This window comes from Sardina pilchardus, chromosome 19 (assembly GCF_963854185.1).
Source record: "Sardina pilchardus chromosome 19, fSarPil1.1, whole genome shotgun sequence".
Taxonomy (NCBI): domain Eukaryota; kingdom Metazoa; phylum Chordata; class Actinopteri; order Clupeiformes; family Clupeidae; genus Sardina; species Sardina pilchardus.
In genome coordinates this window covers 30186563-30205208 of record NC_085012.1, presented here as the reverse complement: position 1 = coordinate 30205208, position 18646 = coordinate 30186563, and the positions used below count along the sequence as shown (strand labels likewise).

At 38.2% G+C, this 18646-nt stretch overlaps 1 protein-coding gene across 3 annotated transcripts in view; it reads right to left on the bottom strand.

Moving 5' to 3' along the window:
- Positions 1 to 2865: 2865 nt before the first annotated feature.
- LOC134066199 (coagulation factor XIII A chain-like) overlaps positions 2866 to 18646 on the bottom strand; it is a 70904-nt gene continuing 55123 nt past the window's right edge. For all 3 annotated transcript variants that reach the window (XM_062521442.1, XM_062521445.1, XM_062521444.1), the window contains 4 exons: positions 17241 to 17525; positions 4672 to 4832; positions 4314 to 4450; positions 2866 to 3384 (listed from right to left, as the gene is read on the bottom strand). In XM_062521442.1, coding sequence (XP_062377426.1) covers positions 3243 to 3384; positions 4314 to 4450; positions 4672 to 4832; positions 17241 to 17525 — 725 coding nt within the window. In that variant the 3' untranslated portion in view covers positions 2866 to 3242. The remainder of the gene's footprint in view (positions 3385 to 4313; positions 4451 to 4671; positions 4833 to 17240; positions 17526 to 18646) is intronic.

Genomic DNA, 18646 nt, shown 5'->3' with positions numbered 1-18646 from the left:
TCATTGTTGGTGATGAATAAAGTACCATCTATCTATCTGTCTATCTATCTATTATCACACACAACGTTGTCAGTGTTACCAAAAGTTCTCACATCTCTCATTTTTATGAGGACAAGTTTTGCTAAGAGACCAGTAGAATTTGGTGTTGAGCATAGCCTCCGTAGAGAAGGTCTATCAGTGGTGCATAATGCCCGCCACAATGAGGACTTGTGAATACTGCAGCCTGACATATTCATGCGGTGTGCCAAGGCTTCAAGACAGTCTTTAATCTCAAAATGTTTTTCCGTTAAAGACATCCGGTGTAATTTAGAGTATTTTGTCTCGAACAAACTATTTACCTAGTTTTTTACCTCGTTTTAAAAAAATATTTTACCTAGCCGCAGTACGTTTACCATCAAAAGGGCTTTGGAGCTGTTATAGTCAGGTAAAAACTTGCATAGCGCTGCTTTAACATTAATGTTACAATACTGAGTGCTATACACATGGATGTCCATTCTCAGTAGGCCTAATTTATCCGCCTCTATAACACCTATATAAACCTAGTCAATTTCCTGAAACTACTCGCGCATATTAATTGTTTTACCATCAAAAGGGCTTCAGAGCTGTTATTTTAAGGTAAAAACTTGCGTAGCGCTGCTTTAACATAAATGTTACAATACTAAGTGCTGTACATATGGATGTCCATCCCCCGTAGGCCTATACATGTCTCAGCCTGTATAACACATAAATAAACTTAATCAATTCCCTTGAAACTATTCCCTCATTAGACAAGCATTGCAAGCAACAATTTTGTTCACTGAATGATATTTAATGTATGTGTAAGCGATGTACATACTACTGTACAATGAAGTAAATCCCGTGGGCCATTTTGTTAGAGAAGCTAATAGTGTCCTTATAGATGTGCAAATCTGTGCTGATGCCATCAAACATACATTTCTCTGACAAACCCTCAAGTTACTTGGATTTGGTGAGTCTTTTGTTGTTATAATTCACTTACTAATTTTGTATAACCCCTCTCACTCATTATTTATTAAAACAATAAATCTCTGTTTCATCTGCAAAACTAATGATCCCAAACTTGAAAAGGAGTGTCTCTGGTTGCAAAGCCCCGTTTTAACTTATGATATGGGTGTTAAATGAATTCCAGCGACTAGCCTATAGATCCTTGGCTTGATAATTAGGTTTATCAATAGCTCCCTTTCACTCCTACAACAAGTTCCTCCTTCCCAATCTGCATTCATAAACACACACACACACACACACACACACACACACACATACCATACTCCACCCTTTTCTGTCTTTCCCTGTCCCCTCTCTTTCTCTCTCTCTCTCACACACACACACACACACACACAGAGGCCCCCCTGTAGTCATGACGTAGCTCAGACAGGATGACCAACCTAACTTCACTTACGAGCAGACTTTTATTCATTCATCCTGCAGTTTAATTGATAATATTGTCATTTGTCATCACCAACATCAACGCAGATCTTTGGTAAGAAAAAATACATTTTGAGTTTTTAGGTAGATTGGTATGCTGGTAAAAGTTCAACCGTGCAAACTTTTATTCATTCATCCTAGACTTTAATACGCCTAACAACATAACTCTCTCACAGCTACCAGACTCGACCCATTGCCTCTCCCCCATGACACACACACACACACGCCACACACACACACCCAGAGGGTCCCCCTGTACTCTCTCTTCAAATACCACCTTGACCAACTTCAATTAAAACACACAAAGCACAACAGATACACACATGACACACGCCCACCATCATACAACTTGACCCAAAGTTCATAGGGCAGGCCGATAAAAATCCATTAAAGGTTCATAGACGGTCATACCCTCATTCATTCATCTTCAAAGACTAACATACCCCTCATCCACCTCTTACAAATGTTCATTCATGTTCAAACAATGTCATGCCCCTAATTCATTCATTAAAGATCAGACAATGTCATGCCCCTAATTCTTTCATCTTCAAAGAATATCATACCCCTAATCCAGGTTCTGCTCAACCGTTTGGTAGACCACACTTTGAGTCACAATATCTCCGTGTATAATGCATTCAGCTTAACTCAACCTGAATGAGCCTTCTCTACCACTTGGTTTAGTTGAGCTATGCTAAAAAAAATCCTCTAGAAGGCACTGCGTCTTTGAGCTGTATGCTTTGCAAGTACTCCTTCAAACAGGAAGTGAGACCGAGAAAATTTGATCGTTATATGAGGGCTGATTTTAGCGAAATTTTCCAAAATACGAATATTTTTTCGACACATTATCATTTCAGAGGTGTTATTGAACAGAATTATGCAACTTAATGCAAAAAAACCTCTTATAACAGTCAAATAATTTGCTCTACCAAATGGTTGAGATGTCATTTCACGCCTTGATCAAGCTCTACCAAACGGTTGAGATGTCATTGTATGACATTTATCAAGATTTATCAAATCTGTTGCACGACCTCCAAAACATTCGTAAAGTTGCCTATGCCCATGTAGTTAATGACATAAGAATGAATAATAAAGACATAGACGAAATAACCTTTTTATTTGATGTTTTTTTGTATGCATAAAGATATCTGGCGTTTACTGTGAACAGACATCTCAACCGTTTGGTAGAGGCCTATATCTAGAAAACTGTGGGGTCGGAGTTTGAAAAAACAATTGATTTTTGTTATTAATGTCCTAATTAATTACGAAATGCAAAAAAAAAAAAAATCCATTGCTTTTTTCTTGGTGCGGACTTTAAAGGGTTAAAGATCAGACAATGTCACACCCCTAATTCAATCAAGATCAAAGAATGTCACACCCCTAATTCAATCAAGTTCAAAGGACTACAACCACGAGCGTCACTCATCAAAGGTACACACCGGAAGTCCCGCCTCTTTAATTGATTACGTCACACCTGTCACTTTTTAATTGATTAGCAAGAAGAGGAAAGGTATTACTTATATTCTCTGCCAACATTTGTACACAATCAAGCGCATGGATGTATTAAAGCATTTGCAGTTTGAATAAATGAGAAGTACATTTATAATGTGCACAAGTGATAATCAAGTTTGAACAAGCAGTTTTGACAATTTCCATTCTAATCTGAGAAATGCACCAAAGTAACTGAGAAAAACTATAACTCAACTAGTTATTTCATTAACAGCATTTGGAAGAGACAGACACTCTGATTTGTATCATATTGCTTGCTACGAGTAAAAGGGGATCTTCTTTGATTGTTGTTTTTAGGGCTGGGCGTCGAAGTCAAGCTCGCCGTAGACGTGACTGAGCTTGGGACAGACCAGACTGCCTACCACTCCTCCTGTTCCTGGCATGTCAGGGACAAATGACTCAGTCCATGTTAAAGAGGCACCAGGGGAGACATATCTGCAAATAGAAATAATATGCTGTATTATCTCCAGTTTCCAGCTGTAACAGTCATTTATATTTCTTATCAGTTTCATTGTAAAAACAGATCCAGCAATTTCACACACTGTATACACAATAAACATATTGAAGCACAAACAGTTTTTGTGCCATGCACCCAAAGTCACAGACTCCTTTGTTTGTGTTTGTGTGCACATTAAATGTTTGACTGTAGCCTTTAAAAATCTTAAGAGCCTTTAAGATTTTCCAGTAATTGCCATTTTATGCTAAAATGTATAGGTTAGTGCTGACAGTAAGTCATGCACATTGACAAACATTAGCCTGGGTATACCCACGCTGACTTGCAAATGTCATGGGCGCAGTGATATCACACAGCACCTGAAAATAGTCCCCATAGGCAACAAGCAGTAGTAGTGCGTGATATCACTGCGCCTAGCGCCCTATATTGGGCATATATATGTGGGCAGCCGTGGTGTACTGGTTAGGGCTTCGGGCTTGTAACCGGAGGGTTGCTAGTTCGATCCCCGACCACGGCTGAAGTGCCCTTGAGCAAGGAACCTAACTCCTCACTGCTCCCCGAGCGCCGCTGGTTGGGCAGGCAGCTCACTGCTCTGGGTTAGTGTGTGATTTACCTCACTGTGTGTGTGTGCGCTGTGTGTGTTCACTAATTCGGTTAAATTGGGTTAAATGCAGAGAAACGAATTTCCCTCACGGGATCAAAAAAGTATACATTCTATGCTTTTCTTTTTTCTATATTGGGAACTACGCCCATAGTACGTTTGCAGTGTTCCTTGTACGTTGTAGCTTATGAAACCACACTGGAAGCATACTGTATAGTGTGTGTTTTTTTGTCACGTGTTGACTCGGTCTCATTATCCAGCACTTCTTTAATTTTCTGTAGATGTGCGTGCACAGCTAGTTTTGCTTACTCGTAATATTTCTTCTTCAATCCTATCTCACCAGGGCCCTCCATGCGCAAATTCACATGTTCCAGGACAACGTTGAAGATGTTGGTGAACTCCAAGGTGACAGACATCTCTTGGTTCACCTTTACCTCTCCATGCAGCTACAGTAAAGACATTGGATTCAATAAAATGTTCTTAAAAAAACGGTGAAGTGTTCCTTTAACATTATTTCATTAAAATGTACGTAAATGGAAACTGTAACTTTATTATTTATGCTTGGATAAACAATATAATGGCTACAATACATATTATGTAATACTTTATAATACTGTACAATGTGCGCAAAAAGGTTAATACTTTTTCCACCAGTAGATGTACAAACCTTCAAACTTAGAATGGGGACTTCCAACAAGACCACTTTGCTTGCTCCCAAGACCTGATTGTTTTCTTGGACTTTCCCCACACAAATGAATTTGAGGCTGCCTTGATCCACCATATGACCCATGTATTCATTTGCCAGTATCTCTATATTCACCTTTTCAGCTGTAAAAGATTGGTAGTACAAGAAACAAAAACATTGTTTAAGATGTTGGAGGTAATAGGCTACATGCAGGAAAGGCTCTCTGTACGCTCGTTTGTTTCCGATGGAGCCAGGTGTGTTTGAGCCTGCCGCTATTGGTAATGCAATTAGTGTCTACACGGACCCGGTTGGATGCTGCACCTGGGAATCAGCACGTTACGACAAAGAAAGATTTATATGTGTTGAAATTGTTATTATTAGTTGAACAAGATATTCAGTGTCATAGTGGAAGATTTAACGAGCATAATATAACAGTAGATGCCATTACAACAGTTTAATTTCCACCGGAAATAAATGAGTGTACAGGAAGAGCCTTTTGTGCACCTAGTCTATTATAAGGGAATCAAAATGTTGGAGGCAAAAAGCTGCAGGATGGCACTTGGCTACCTCCCATCCGCGCCTATAAGGATGACATGACAACAATCAATAAAACCTTTTTGTCTGGCAAGCTCAAGTTGTGGTGCTTACAGTTCGGGCTCTTGCCGTACATACATCAAGTGGCCTTGTTCTATATATGAAATTGCTGTTACAGAGGTGGACAAATTTGAGAGAACTTTTAACAATGTAGTTAGAAAATAGCTTGGGTTGTGCCTCCTTCATATGAAAATCTTGAACTCAGAAATAGCCACTTGTGTCAAATATCGCAAAGCCATTGAAGTTCAATTGGAGTTGCCAAAGAGGGCGCCATTTCAATACCCAGCTTAAATATGAGGTTTTAAATGGGCTTGTAAAATTGCAATTGAGATATTTTTTCTAAATCAAAGTTGAATATATACTATTTTAACATCAGAGAGCACAGTACAATACTCAATTCATCCATTCTATGTCCTCTTTGAATTGTAGATACAGTCTTTAAGTTAGTAAATTAATAGTAGTCTCCTCACAATCCTTCACATTTCGGATTTAAAACGCACCGTGAATTAGATTAGGCTACAATCTAGATGGACATTTAAACGATTCCCTCTCATTTCCATCTCGCAAACTCCACTATATAGTAAAGGCACATTATCGCTCATCTTTTGACTATTCCTCTTGTTCTAATGAATTCCACATTCTCATAACATAACCAAATATAACACCAATCCAAGTTCAAGTTCAAAGTGTATTGTCATGTACTCATAAATAAGCATTTATAAGTATTGAAATTCCTTGTGCTCAAGTGTCCATTCAACTACAGAAATACATTTAAAATAAATAAATAAACAGATACTATAATATACAGTATAAAATGTATATGAATGGGAAATGTTGAAGTAAATTTTGGCAACAAACATTGAAAATTGAAAATCTTACAGTGTCTCTTTAAGCACTATGGCTGTAACAAAGTTTCATAAGAAACCAAGTGGGGGTGAATAAAGGGTTATCTGTAACCATGAATACCTCTCAACAGTTCCACAAGCTAGATGCTAGTCCTGATTATTTTTTGCTTTGCCATGTTGGGTCCATGTATGCTTTGTTCATTTGATATTCAATTGAGAATCCAAAATCAAAAAAGAAAAAAAAAACTTGTTATTTCATTATTTGTGACCCTGTAAAGCGGAACCAGTCGTTTCGGTAAAATTAATTAAATTAAGTTATTGTGCTCACGTGAACGGCCATAAACTAAGCATTCCAACGATATGTATATCGAGGGTATTACACAAACTATCGCTAAGATAACAGCATCCAAAGTTGACATGGTTCTCCTGTCACGATATGCCAAAAGAGGAGAAATCACCTTTTTAAGCAGCGCGTGCACAACGGGAATGACAGCAAATGTGTTGAATCTTCGCCGGGTTTAACAGTCAAAACGTATGTTTTTCCGTGAAATGCGTTCACGATATGAAACTGTAGACTGTATACAGTCGAATGAGGCGAAAACGTGAAATTCAACATTTTAACCCGGAAGTTTGTTATTGTTGATTTTCTCAAAATAACGTTGTGCGCAAAACGACTGATTTCGCTATGAATGGTCACATTTGTTTATGAATGTGATACGAAGTAGCAAAAAAAATAATATCAAATTCAGTTTTAGCCCTGAGTCCCTTTTTTAAATGTTCTACTTTTAATCTGTTTTTTTGCTACTTTGTATCACATTCATAAACAAATAATGAAATAACAAGTATTTTTTTTATTTTTTTATTTTGGATTCTCAATTGAATGTCAAATGAACGAAGCATACATGGACCATGTTGGTATAGGGCTATTCGATTTTGCCCGAAAATAAAATCCCCATTTTCTTTTCTCAAAATCCGATTTTCGATTACGATTATTTTGTGAAATGATAAAGGCAAGAAATTATTTCAAATATGCTGTTTTATTTAATTTTTTTACATTTTGCAAATAATTTCCCTATCGGGATTTAAGTGTAAATCTTGCTCTTATTAAAGTGTAAGTTTGGCGGAAATTGAAAAAAAATGTGTTTTTCTGAATGAAAATACATCAACTAAGCCACGGAAGAAGCATTTTTCATTGATCACGCAGTACCAAGCTAGCATGGGCAAGAGCTCCAGCCCAAAATAGCAAACAGTGGGCTAGCATAGGGCTTACAGCCATACACTTTCAAATTCACATTTTTAAGCCACTAACATTACTCAAAACAGCGCCAAACCTCGTCAGCAACTTGCTCTAGGTGTCTACACATAAAACGAAGCACCAATCAGTCTGTAAACGTTGGAATAGTTTGTATACGATAGAATTAGTTCGAGACAGCAACGTCACGCGAGATCTCACACGGAAGCACAGGAACTATAGTCGGAAGGGACTAAGGGTAGACAAAGTCACATTTTTAGACCACTAACATTGCTCAAAACAGCGCCAAACCTCGTCAGCAACTTGCTCTAGGTGTCTACACATAAAACGAAGCACCAATAACTTGGTTCACGAACCCGACATTTATAAAAGAAGACTGTTATGAACACTTACCCCTTCCAGCTCCTCATGAAGGAAAGTCCGTGATTATCACGCAATGCTCCCATGTGAGATCTCGCGTGATGTTTCTGTGCTTCAGACAGGGTTGCCGTCTCGAACTAAATCTAACTGTATACAAACTATTCCAACGTTTACAGACTGATTGGTGCTTTGTTTTATGTGTAGACACCAGGCTTGTGCAAAATTCAGAATTTCAGAATTTAATTCAATTTAGTGAATGAATTTGAATTTGAATTTGCATTGGCTCCACCCCACAGGATGTTGAATTGAATTTGAATTGGAATTACAGGAAGTGGAATTAAATTCATTGCAATTCAGAGAAATTCATTCTAACCAAATATCAGTGTGAATGTGATGGTTTTAACCCCTTTAGACCCGCATTTTTTCTGTTGGACAAAAAAAAATAATATTCAGCTAATTCTTACTCCTATCCAATGTAGAAATAAACGTGAAAAAAAAATATATATATTTCTTTCTAAGATTTTTTTTATGTCCATTACAGTAGACATCTCATCTAAATGGGTGTAAAATTACATGAGAACTTAGGGGGAAAAAACTATGTTTTTAACATAGTAGTCTTGAAACAAATAATCCCACATGACTTACACATTTAGAACTGAATGTTTTCATGTGTCTTAATGTTTTTATATGTCTGAGAGCAGGTCAAAATATGCACAAAAATTTATGATTGTGTTTAAACTCTTATGCATATGCCCCATTTTTTGCCCAGCATCGCACATCATCTACTTACGAAGACATTGCTCCTACATACTTTGGCCTATCAAATTACCTCTTTGGAAAGCTGAGACCCTGTAGTTTCTTAGGAAACAATCAGGATAGCTGTGTGATCAAGTATGTGTGTTCATATGTGTGTGTGCGCCTGTGTGTCTGTGTGTGTATGTGTGTGTGTGTGTGTGTGTGTGTGTGTCTACATGTGTGTGCATTTATCTTTGTACAGTATGTGTGTGTGTATGCGTGTGTGTGTGTGTGTAGTGTACAGTCGCTACATGTACACTACATGGTCCCCTGTGAACCAAATTGCACCAAACTTGGCATACATTCAGAGGGAGTCATAATGATCCTACACTTTGAATTTCATGCAGTTTGGAACCTGTCAACCAAAGATACCTGCGATTACAATGCCCCATTTTTGCTTTCTCAACTTTGACTAGGTGGCGCTATACATGAAATTAGTTGTTATGGGATTGGTTGACATGGCCCCTAAGCCCTACAGTTCTCGAGATATTCACAGAAAACTGTGTCAGGCCATCTACAGGCCAGTTGGTGTACAGTCACTAAATGTACACATAAAATCATTTATTATATGGCCCCCCCATGAACGGAGTTCCATGAACTTTGGCATGCATTCAGATTCAACATCTCAATTTTGCTTTATCATTTTAAACTAGGTTGGTGAGAGTTGGTTCACCAAAATGAATGAGCACAGACTTTTGATCATTTTGCATATTTTAATGATCAGTTTTATGCAGCACATACCGTATTTGTAATGCCATTGTGTGGTACAAATTACTACAAATGTGTACTATTTTCTGTACAAAAAAGTGTTGTGTTCATAAAGTATGTCCATAAAATAATATCTGTATGAAATACATGTTGCGATCATTTATACCACTGCTTGGTCAAATATCCTATTGTGATGCGCTACTTGGAACGTGCATTATTTTTCGATATACCGCACGGCTATGAAGTAGTTCCCTTCTTTTGGGCTTATTACACTTGAATATTAATTCGCCAATGTGAATGTAACGGTAAAAACAGCAACTTTGTATCTAAGACAGCTGCAATATAAACGAAAATGATAGTAGCAGTGGTATAAGCAGAAATGCATGTTGCGATCATATATACATTCTGTGAAGAATACAATTTAAATGTCATGAATTTCTCTGCATTTCATGGAATTCCAATTCTACTTCCTGCAATTCGAATTTGAATTGCAATTCCACTTCCTGTTTGCAACCTCAATTCAGATTCAAACTCAAATTCAAGAATTGAATTGGAATTTTGGGGTCATTCTCAATTCAATTCAGAATTTTGTACAACCCTGGTAGACACCTAGAGCAAGTAGCTGACGAGGTTTGGCGCTGTTTTGAGCAATGTTAGTGGCTTAAAAATGCAAATTTGAAAGCGTATGGCTGTAAGCTCTATGCTAGCCCACTGTTTGCTATTTTGGGCTGGAGCTCTTGCCGGTGCTAGCTCGGTACTGCGTGATCAACGAAAAATGCTTCTTCCGTGGCTTAGTTGATGTATTTTCATTCAGCAAAACACCGTTTTTTCAATTTCCGCCAAACTTACACTTTAAACAATATGAATTATGAATAATTCATTTTAAGTGATTCATATTGAATTTTTGCCACAAAATTCCACACTTGCAAACTTAAGTGAAAAATCGATTTTACGATTTCACATTTTTAACATCGATTTAAACACATAAAACGACTACTATTTAAAATCGTTTAATTGCACAGCCCTAGTTGGTAGCAATATCTTCATTTGTATGAGACAAGACAAGACAACAGTTTGAAACTAGAGAATGTAATTCCAAGGAAATTACGAGTGCCTGAAAATGCCAACAAAATGTACAGATAAATCAAGTAGATATATGTTACTAAGGTGTTGCTAGGGTAGACATGGTGGTTTCATAGTTTATGAAAGTTGATTGTGCGAAGATAGACAGTTTAAAATTGATTTTCAGCAGTTATGCAAAAAATGTTAACTATGCTAACAATGCTAACCAGGTTGATCAGCTAACTTAGTTGATGATTTTTAGCAGTTATGTTAAAAATGCTAACTATGCTAACAATGTTAACTAGAAAACGTAATTTCGAGGAAATTACCAGTGCATGCAAAAGCAAGACATAAGATAAAATGTGAAACAAACTTAAATTTACAAACCAAACCAATACGTGATTGGACTTTTACTCTCTGAAGCTTGACTTTTCCACCTCTGAGTGTGAGTGCGTGTGAGTGTGCGTGCGTGCGCGTGTGTGTGTGTGTGTGTGAGTGGATGTAAGTGGATGTAAGGAGCATGGCTTTCTATGATGCAGTGAAATGGGGGAGTTAGGTTAAGGTGAGAATGTTGTGTGCATGGAGAAGTGTGGTATATGAAGTGCTGCAGTCAGGTGTGTGTGTGTATGAGTGAATGGATAGACAGAGAGAGCTGATAATGCAGGTTCAATTTAACTGGCTGTCAATTAAACTTGATAGGGCCTTGAGCAGCTGGCTCTTGACACAGGTGCAAATCAGCTTAATCAGCAGTGCAGTGCGATAGACCTCTGAAGTTCGCCTACAAAAAAGCTTGCCATATATGGGCAGTTGGCTTCAATTAACTCCCGGACCTCCTTATATGGGCAAGGATAGCAGCTTCAGAGGTCTATGAAAAGTCAATGGGGGGAAATATTTTGCTAATATCTCAAAAAGTATCAAGTTTACAGAACTGAAATATGCTTAGACTTAGTCTTATTTTCAAGACCTACGTAATAAAGTTTGAACCAAGTTTCTACGTTAAACTGTTGAAGCTGAATTTGACCTGGTTAGGAGAATAATAATAACTAGAAATGCAATTCCAAGGAATTACCAGTGCATGAAAATGCAAAAAAAAATGTATAGATAGATAATGTAGATATGGTTACTAAGGTGTAGCTAGGGTAAACATAGTGGTTGCATAGTTTAAAGAGAGTTGATAGTGTTAAGGTAGACATTTTAAAGCTTAAACATTCCTGTTCTAACTTAACTAATGATTTCTAACAGGTATTCTAAAATGTTAACTATGCTAACAATGATAACCAGGTTGATTGATTTACTTGGCTAATGATTTCTAACAGTTATTGTAAAAATGATAGCTATGTTAACAATACTAACCAGGTTGATAAGCTAACTTAGCTGATGATTTCTAACAATAATGCTAAAAATGCTAACCATGCTAACAATGCTAACTATGCTAACCAAGTTGATCAGCTAACTTAGCTAATCATTTTTAGCAGTTATGCTAAAATTGCTAACTATGCTAACAATGCTAACTATGTTAACAATGCTAACTAGGTTGATTAGCTAACTTCGCTAATCATTTCTAGCAGATATGCTAAAAATGCTAACTATGCTAACTATGCTAACTAGCTAACTTGCTACTGAGGACTTCTATTTTGAAACATTTGTTGATAGGGTATCCGTGGCTGCCACTATCAGGAATAAAGAAGTTACTGTAGTAAAATCATGTTGGTTGCTGTGGAAACGGTCATAAACGCTTAATTTTAATGGTTGCTATGTTGGTTGCTAGGTACATGGAGGACTCATGTAGTTGACTGGAGGCACAGTTGAAGATAACTGACAGTTGGAATGGTTGAACAGTTAAATAGTTGAATAGTTTCAATGGTTAAATGATTTAATAGTGTATTATTGCAGTGAGGACTTTTATTTTGAAACAGTTGTGGAAAGAGAGTTTAACAGGATATGTAGTCTTCACAGAGAGATTGTATGCTTTAAGCCTGAGAGAGAGAGGGCTGCTGCAGGTGGGGCTGGCCACCTGGCATAAGATTCTAATTGCTTAATGAGCCGATTGTGATGTCATAGAGGCCAATGTTAAGTCTATGGGGAAATTTGTAATAGTTTTTAATTTATAGTTTAAAAAGTATAAAAGTTACAAAGTTGAAAAATACTTAGCAGCATTCCCCTATTTAAGACCTACGTTGGTTCAAGCTGAATAGAAAAAATGAATTTGATCAGCGGAATAATAATAATAATAAGAAGAAGAAGTTTTGGAAGAACAGTACAGTGCATTTCCATGCACTGTAACTAGAAAACGTAATTTCGAGGAAATTACCAGTGCATGCAAAAGCAAGACATAAGATAAAATCTGAAACAAACTTAAATTTACAAACAGTTGTGGACAGAGGAAGGTGAGGGAAGGGGGGGGGCAGTGTGTTGTATGTATGTGGCTTAGGGGCAGTGCTTGAAGTGGGAAAAAATAAGTGCAGGAACTCTAATTTTCCGATATTTGACATTTGTGCGGTGAAAAAAAATCAACTCTTTAGGATATTTTGGTTATTCTTTCAAGCAATAACCTATAGGCCTAGGCTACTTTTTTCTAATTCACAAATGGAATACTGAAAAAACATTAAAAACAACAAGACCAGTGTGATAGCCACTTGTAGGCCTAACAATAGACTGGGCTAAAGGCCCTAGAACCTTAAAGAAACCTTTGGACTAAAGGAAGAAAACTGTGAAATAGGCTGTAGCTACCTCTTACATTGATATAATTAACAGAGATTCAAGCTCAAAAGTCAGAACAAGTGGGACTGTAAGTGTTCTTTCTATTGCTATTTTGGGTCCTGATATGGCATATCAAGCATCTGCCATGGTTATATGAGGGGTCTGAATACAACTTCTGATATAAACAAATAAATTATTTTGAAGTGGGGGAAATGGAGAGGTATGGAAAAAAATGCAGAAATGTGATGTGATTTCCAAAAAGGATTTCTCGTGATTACCGCTATATTATACAGAGGCATTCTATACACCATTGGAATCAGTATAATCTCCTGTTTATTTTGATATGTAGTTTGCCATAGGGCAGTTAAGAAATCGTCAGATATTTCATAGAGAAGAATGGGTATGACGCAAAACTGAATGACATTCATTTTTGTATATGTAACTGTAATTTCCAACGCTAATTATCTCGCGAACCGTTCATCATAGAAACTAGCGGCTAGCACCATTGGAAAGGTCCGGTTCTGCAGTTTCATATGATATGCCTTTTATTTCTGTGCGATTTTCTCGCGCAGCAATATGACCGAGAAGAATGGGTGCGGCCGCGGCCGCATGGTGCGTCTCTCGAAGAGGGCAGAGAGGGTCTGCCGGCGGCCCGATGGTAATCTCACGGCCCGGTAGATTGAGAAACACTGTGATAGGGCACTGTCGTGACTCGTGGGCAATGTAGGCTAGGCTTTCATCGGTCTTGTGATATATTGTCTATTATTATATTATCGGGCCACTGTCACTGCGTCGGATCAGTTTCAGTAAGTACCGGAACGCAGAAAAAAGTGGCGGAACCCTAAAGACGAAAATACAGAAGTTCCGGAACTGCGTTCCGCTGCGTTCCGGCCCACTTCAAGCACTGCTTAGGGGCAGAGGTGGAAAAGTCCAACCAACCAGCTGATTCTCAGTAGTAACCCTGCGATCCATTTGTATCGTAAGTCACCCGCCCGAGTTGTAAAGTGTAAATTACCCAGCTTTCTTGCGGCATTTTACGGAGGAACGCCCCCTTTACCTCGGAGTACTTGCGAGTACCCCGAGTTGGGCTTACGACCTGTAAACAAACATGGCTGTGCCCATAGTCGAGATGAGATGACATGTGTTTTCTTTGTATTTGTACCGTGTTGGTCGTTTTAATGACAATGGAATGCTTTAACATACTAGATTGCATTGCTGCTTCAATCCGGCCACCAATTCATACATTTAACGGTCTTGCTGTGCGTGCAATACAATGTAATGATTTTTTTTCCAGCTGTTTTGCTAAAGAGGCTAGCACACAACAATAACAATGACTAGCTAGCCTACTAATGCCCATCTAGCTCATTAGAAATGCGACAGCACTTGTTGAAATTGCCCAAAAATGTTTTTATTATTCATTCCCATTGACCATACCCAAAAAGGGAGAATGAGGGACATCTGCTTGTGTTCTAGACAAATGTACAGCACTAAGAGACAGTTGCTGCCCTGGTGGCATCCATCTTCTTTCCCAAAAGACTACAAACTCCAGCCTTCACGCTAGCCACTAATTCTCACATGTCGGGCGGGTAAACGTACGAGACTACCAACCCTGCCAACACTAAATGGAATGCACCATAACTCTTCAGCCAGGCAGAGCAGCTAATTGGTGAGATCACCTGTGTTTAAGTGCACAGATAGAACCAATACGTGATTGGACTTTTACTCTCTGAAGCTTGACTTTTCCACCTCTGAGTGTGAGTGCGTGTGAGTGTGCGTGCGTGCGTGCGTGTGTGTGTGTGTGAGTGGATGTAAGTGGATGTAAGGAGCATGGCTTTCTATGATGCAGTGAAATGGGAGAGTTAGGTTAAGGTGACAATGTTGTGGAGTGCATGGAGAAGTGTGGTATATATGAAGTGCTGCAGTCAGGTGTAGGTGTAGGTGTGTGTGTGTGTGTGTGTGTGTGTGTGTGTGTGTGTGTGTGTGTGTGTGTGTGTGTGTGTGTGTGTGTATGAGTGAATGGGTAGACAGAGAGAGCTGATAATGCAGGTTCAATTTAACTGGCTGTCAATTAAACTTGATAGCAGCTGGCTCTTGACACAGGTGCAAATCAGCTTAATCAGCAGTGCAGTGCGATAGACCTCTGAAGTTCGCCTACAAAAAAGCTTGCCATATATGGGCAGTTGGCTTCAATTAACTCCCGGATCTCCTTATATGGCCAACAGGGCAGCTTCAGAGGTCTATGAAATGTCAATGGGGAAAAATATTTTGCTAATATTTCAAAAAGTATCAAGTTTACAGAACTGAAATATAGATAGACTTAGTCTTATTTTCAAGACCTACGTAACAAAGTTTGAACCAAGTTTCTACGTTAAACGGTTGAAGCTGAATAGGACCTGGTTAGGAGAATAATAATAACTAGAGATGTAATTCCAAGGAAATTACGAGTGCATGAAAATGCAAAAATGATGAGGACTTTTATTTTGAAACAGTTGTGGGTAGAGGAAACAATTGAACAGGATATGTAGTCTTAAGAGAGCCAGAAAGCCTGAGACAGAGAGTTGCTGCCAGGTGGCTTTGAACACCTGGCTTAAGATTCTAATTGCTTAACGACTTCATTGTGATGTCATAATCCAATGTTAAGTCTATGGGGGAAAAAATGTTTTAAAAAATTCATATAAATTAAACGATAAAGTTTTCAACGTTGAAAATTACATAGCTGAAGTCACCTAAGTAAGACCTACGCAGCGCAGTTTGAATGAAGTTTCTACGTCGAACGGTTGAAGCTGAATTGAACGCACAAAAAGTGTCTGAAGAATATAATATCGATAAGAATAAACAGCATAACAGTAGAGTGCATTTTCATGCACTCTAATAATAAGAAGAAGATGCCTAGGAAGAACAGAACAGTGCATTTGCATGCACTGTAATAAGAAGAATTTGCATGCACTGTAATAATGCTAACCAAGGTGATTAGCTAACTTGGCTAATGATTTCTAGCAGGTAAGCTAACAATGCTAACAATGTTAACTATGCTAACAATGCTAACCAGGTTGATTAGCTCACTTAGCTAATGATTTCTAGCAGTAATGCGAAAAATGCTAACAATGCTAACTATGCTAACCATGCTAACTAGTTAACTCGCTAGTGAGGACTTTTATTTTGAAACATTTGTTGCTAGGGTATCCAAGGTGGCCACTATCAGGAATAAAGAAGTTACTGCAGTATAATCATGTTGGTTGCTGTGGAAACTGTCTTAAATGCTTAATTTTAATGGTTGCTATGTTGGTTGCTAGGTACATGGAGGTTTCATATAGTTGACTGGTGGCATAGTTGATGATAACTGACAGTTGGAAAGGTTGAACAGTTAAATAGTTGAGTAGTTTCAATGGTTAAATGATTTAATAGTGTATTATTGCAGTGAGGACTTTTATTTTGAAACAGTTGTGGACAGAGGAAACAGTTTAACAGGATATGTAGTCTTCACAGAGAGATTGTATGCTAAAGGTGCTTTGTCCACCAAACGCGTTTTTTGCGCCGACGGCGACAATTTTCAATGTAAAGTCTATGTAGCTCAGCGCTCACAGCGCTGAGCGCCCTCGGCGGAAAAAAGCTGTCGGCGCTGACCGTTTTTTGTCGCAGCGCTCAGAGCGCTCAAAGTTGAAATCTGTTCAACTTTTAGAACAGTGCCGGGCTCGTCAATGGCACTTCTCGTTATAAACCGTCTCTGGTTTTGGTAACTTAGCAACAATAAACACTTATCGAAGCGCCGAGAGAAGGAGGTTGAGGGCGCTCTGGCTTTTAAAAACGTGTTTGGTGGACACAGCACCTAAAGCCTGAGAGAGAGAGAGAGAGCTGCTGCACCTGGCATACGATTCTAATTGCCCTATTATGATGTCATAATCGCAATGTTAAGTCTATTGGGAAATTTCAATAGTTTTTATTTAATAGTTCAAAAAGTATAAAAGTTACAAAGTTGAAAAATACATGCCTGAAGTCACCTAAGTAAGACCTACGCAGCGCAGTTTGAATGAAGTTTCTACGATAAACGGTTGAAGCCGCATTAAACACGCAAAAAGTGTCAGCGGAATAATAATAATAAGAATTCGGATAACAGTAGAGTGCATTTTCATGCACTCTAATGATAAAAAGCCATTACAATTTTCATGAACATGTGTGTTTACCACAGTCAATAATAGTAATACTAATACTGTAGTAATAATAAAAGTCAGACTCACTCATTGATGGCCCCAGGGAGACAAGCTTTCTCTCCTCCTTGAAGGTACCATAGTCTACACCAGTGTAGTAGGTAACACAGCAGGTTGCTGAAAGTTGTACAGTTCGCTGTTCCAAACTTTTGTTCTGAACTTCAAGGGTCAGGTAGAAATTTTGTCCCAGCTGCACAGCAGGTGCCATTAACTCAATATCCACATCAGTTTCCTGAAGGGATGAACGGTAGAATGGGTCTCTTTCACAACCGAAGCTTGTTGCTTGTGCCATGGTAGCCAAATCTGCTCGAGATCCTGTGTGTTGAGGTAAAAAGTAAAGAATCACTTTTTTGTTAATAACAGAGATGTACTGTTTCCCTTTATTGCGTTCTGTATGTGGTGATACCCATTTCATTAAAATATGTTAGATGAACAGAACATTATAGACTAGGTGACAGTGACAGCAGATTGTTTATTAGAGAGAACTTTGAGGATTGTTCCTCCGTCCAGACCCATTTATCATTCAAATATCTTTTAAAGACTAAACAGGAAAACATGGTGTTGTATTTGGAGTGGGTACATAATCTACTTTATTGAGCAAAATAATCTATTTGATGATGTAGTGGAAGAAGCCTTTGAATCAAAAAAAAATAAGGTACCGGTATAAGACTTGTTAGACCAGTGGAGATAGGTGCTAGAGGCTTTGTAGCTATGTCAGCCACAACACTTTTGGATTGCAAGGACGGTCAGGCTAATACAAAATAATGTCCACTGAGTATTCCACTACAGTCCACTGTTTATAAGCTAAGTGTATTACATTTTCAAATCATAAATGTTCTCGAGCAAGAGTGAAACACAGTCATTAAAACTAATCCTATATTTCTACAATTAATTAGATATAATAGTTGATGCCCCTGTAACCTGTAGGCATATTGTGTTTTGGCCTTCCAGTTGAAACCTACACTTGCTTACTGTAGGCTTGAATCAGCAAATTTGCAAGGAACGTGTTACCTCACATTGTTCTTAACACCGAGTGTTAATGTATTTTCAATTTAGTAGGGCATAAGCTCAACATTTCATAGGCCTACCAATTTATCCTTTAAAGATAAAAGCCTCAAATTTGGTAGAAAAACTCACAAACGGGGTCTGATCAGATTTAGTATCGTTGGAGCATTACGAGACTTTCACCCATAGGCGTAATTTGCGGGGGGGTTACAGGGGTTGTGACCCCCCAAAAATCATATCCAGCTAATATAACCCCCTCAATATCATCACATAATTCAGATTACACTGAATATTAAATATTCTGGATGAATATTTTTTGTTCGTTTTCTTTATTCATTTCATTTTCCAGCAAGATACTATCATGTTTTAAATATTCTGAAATGTAGGCCTATGTAGCCTATATACCCCCCTGCCCACCGACTACTTGGTAT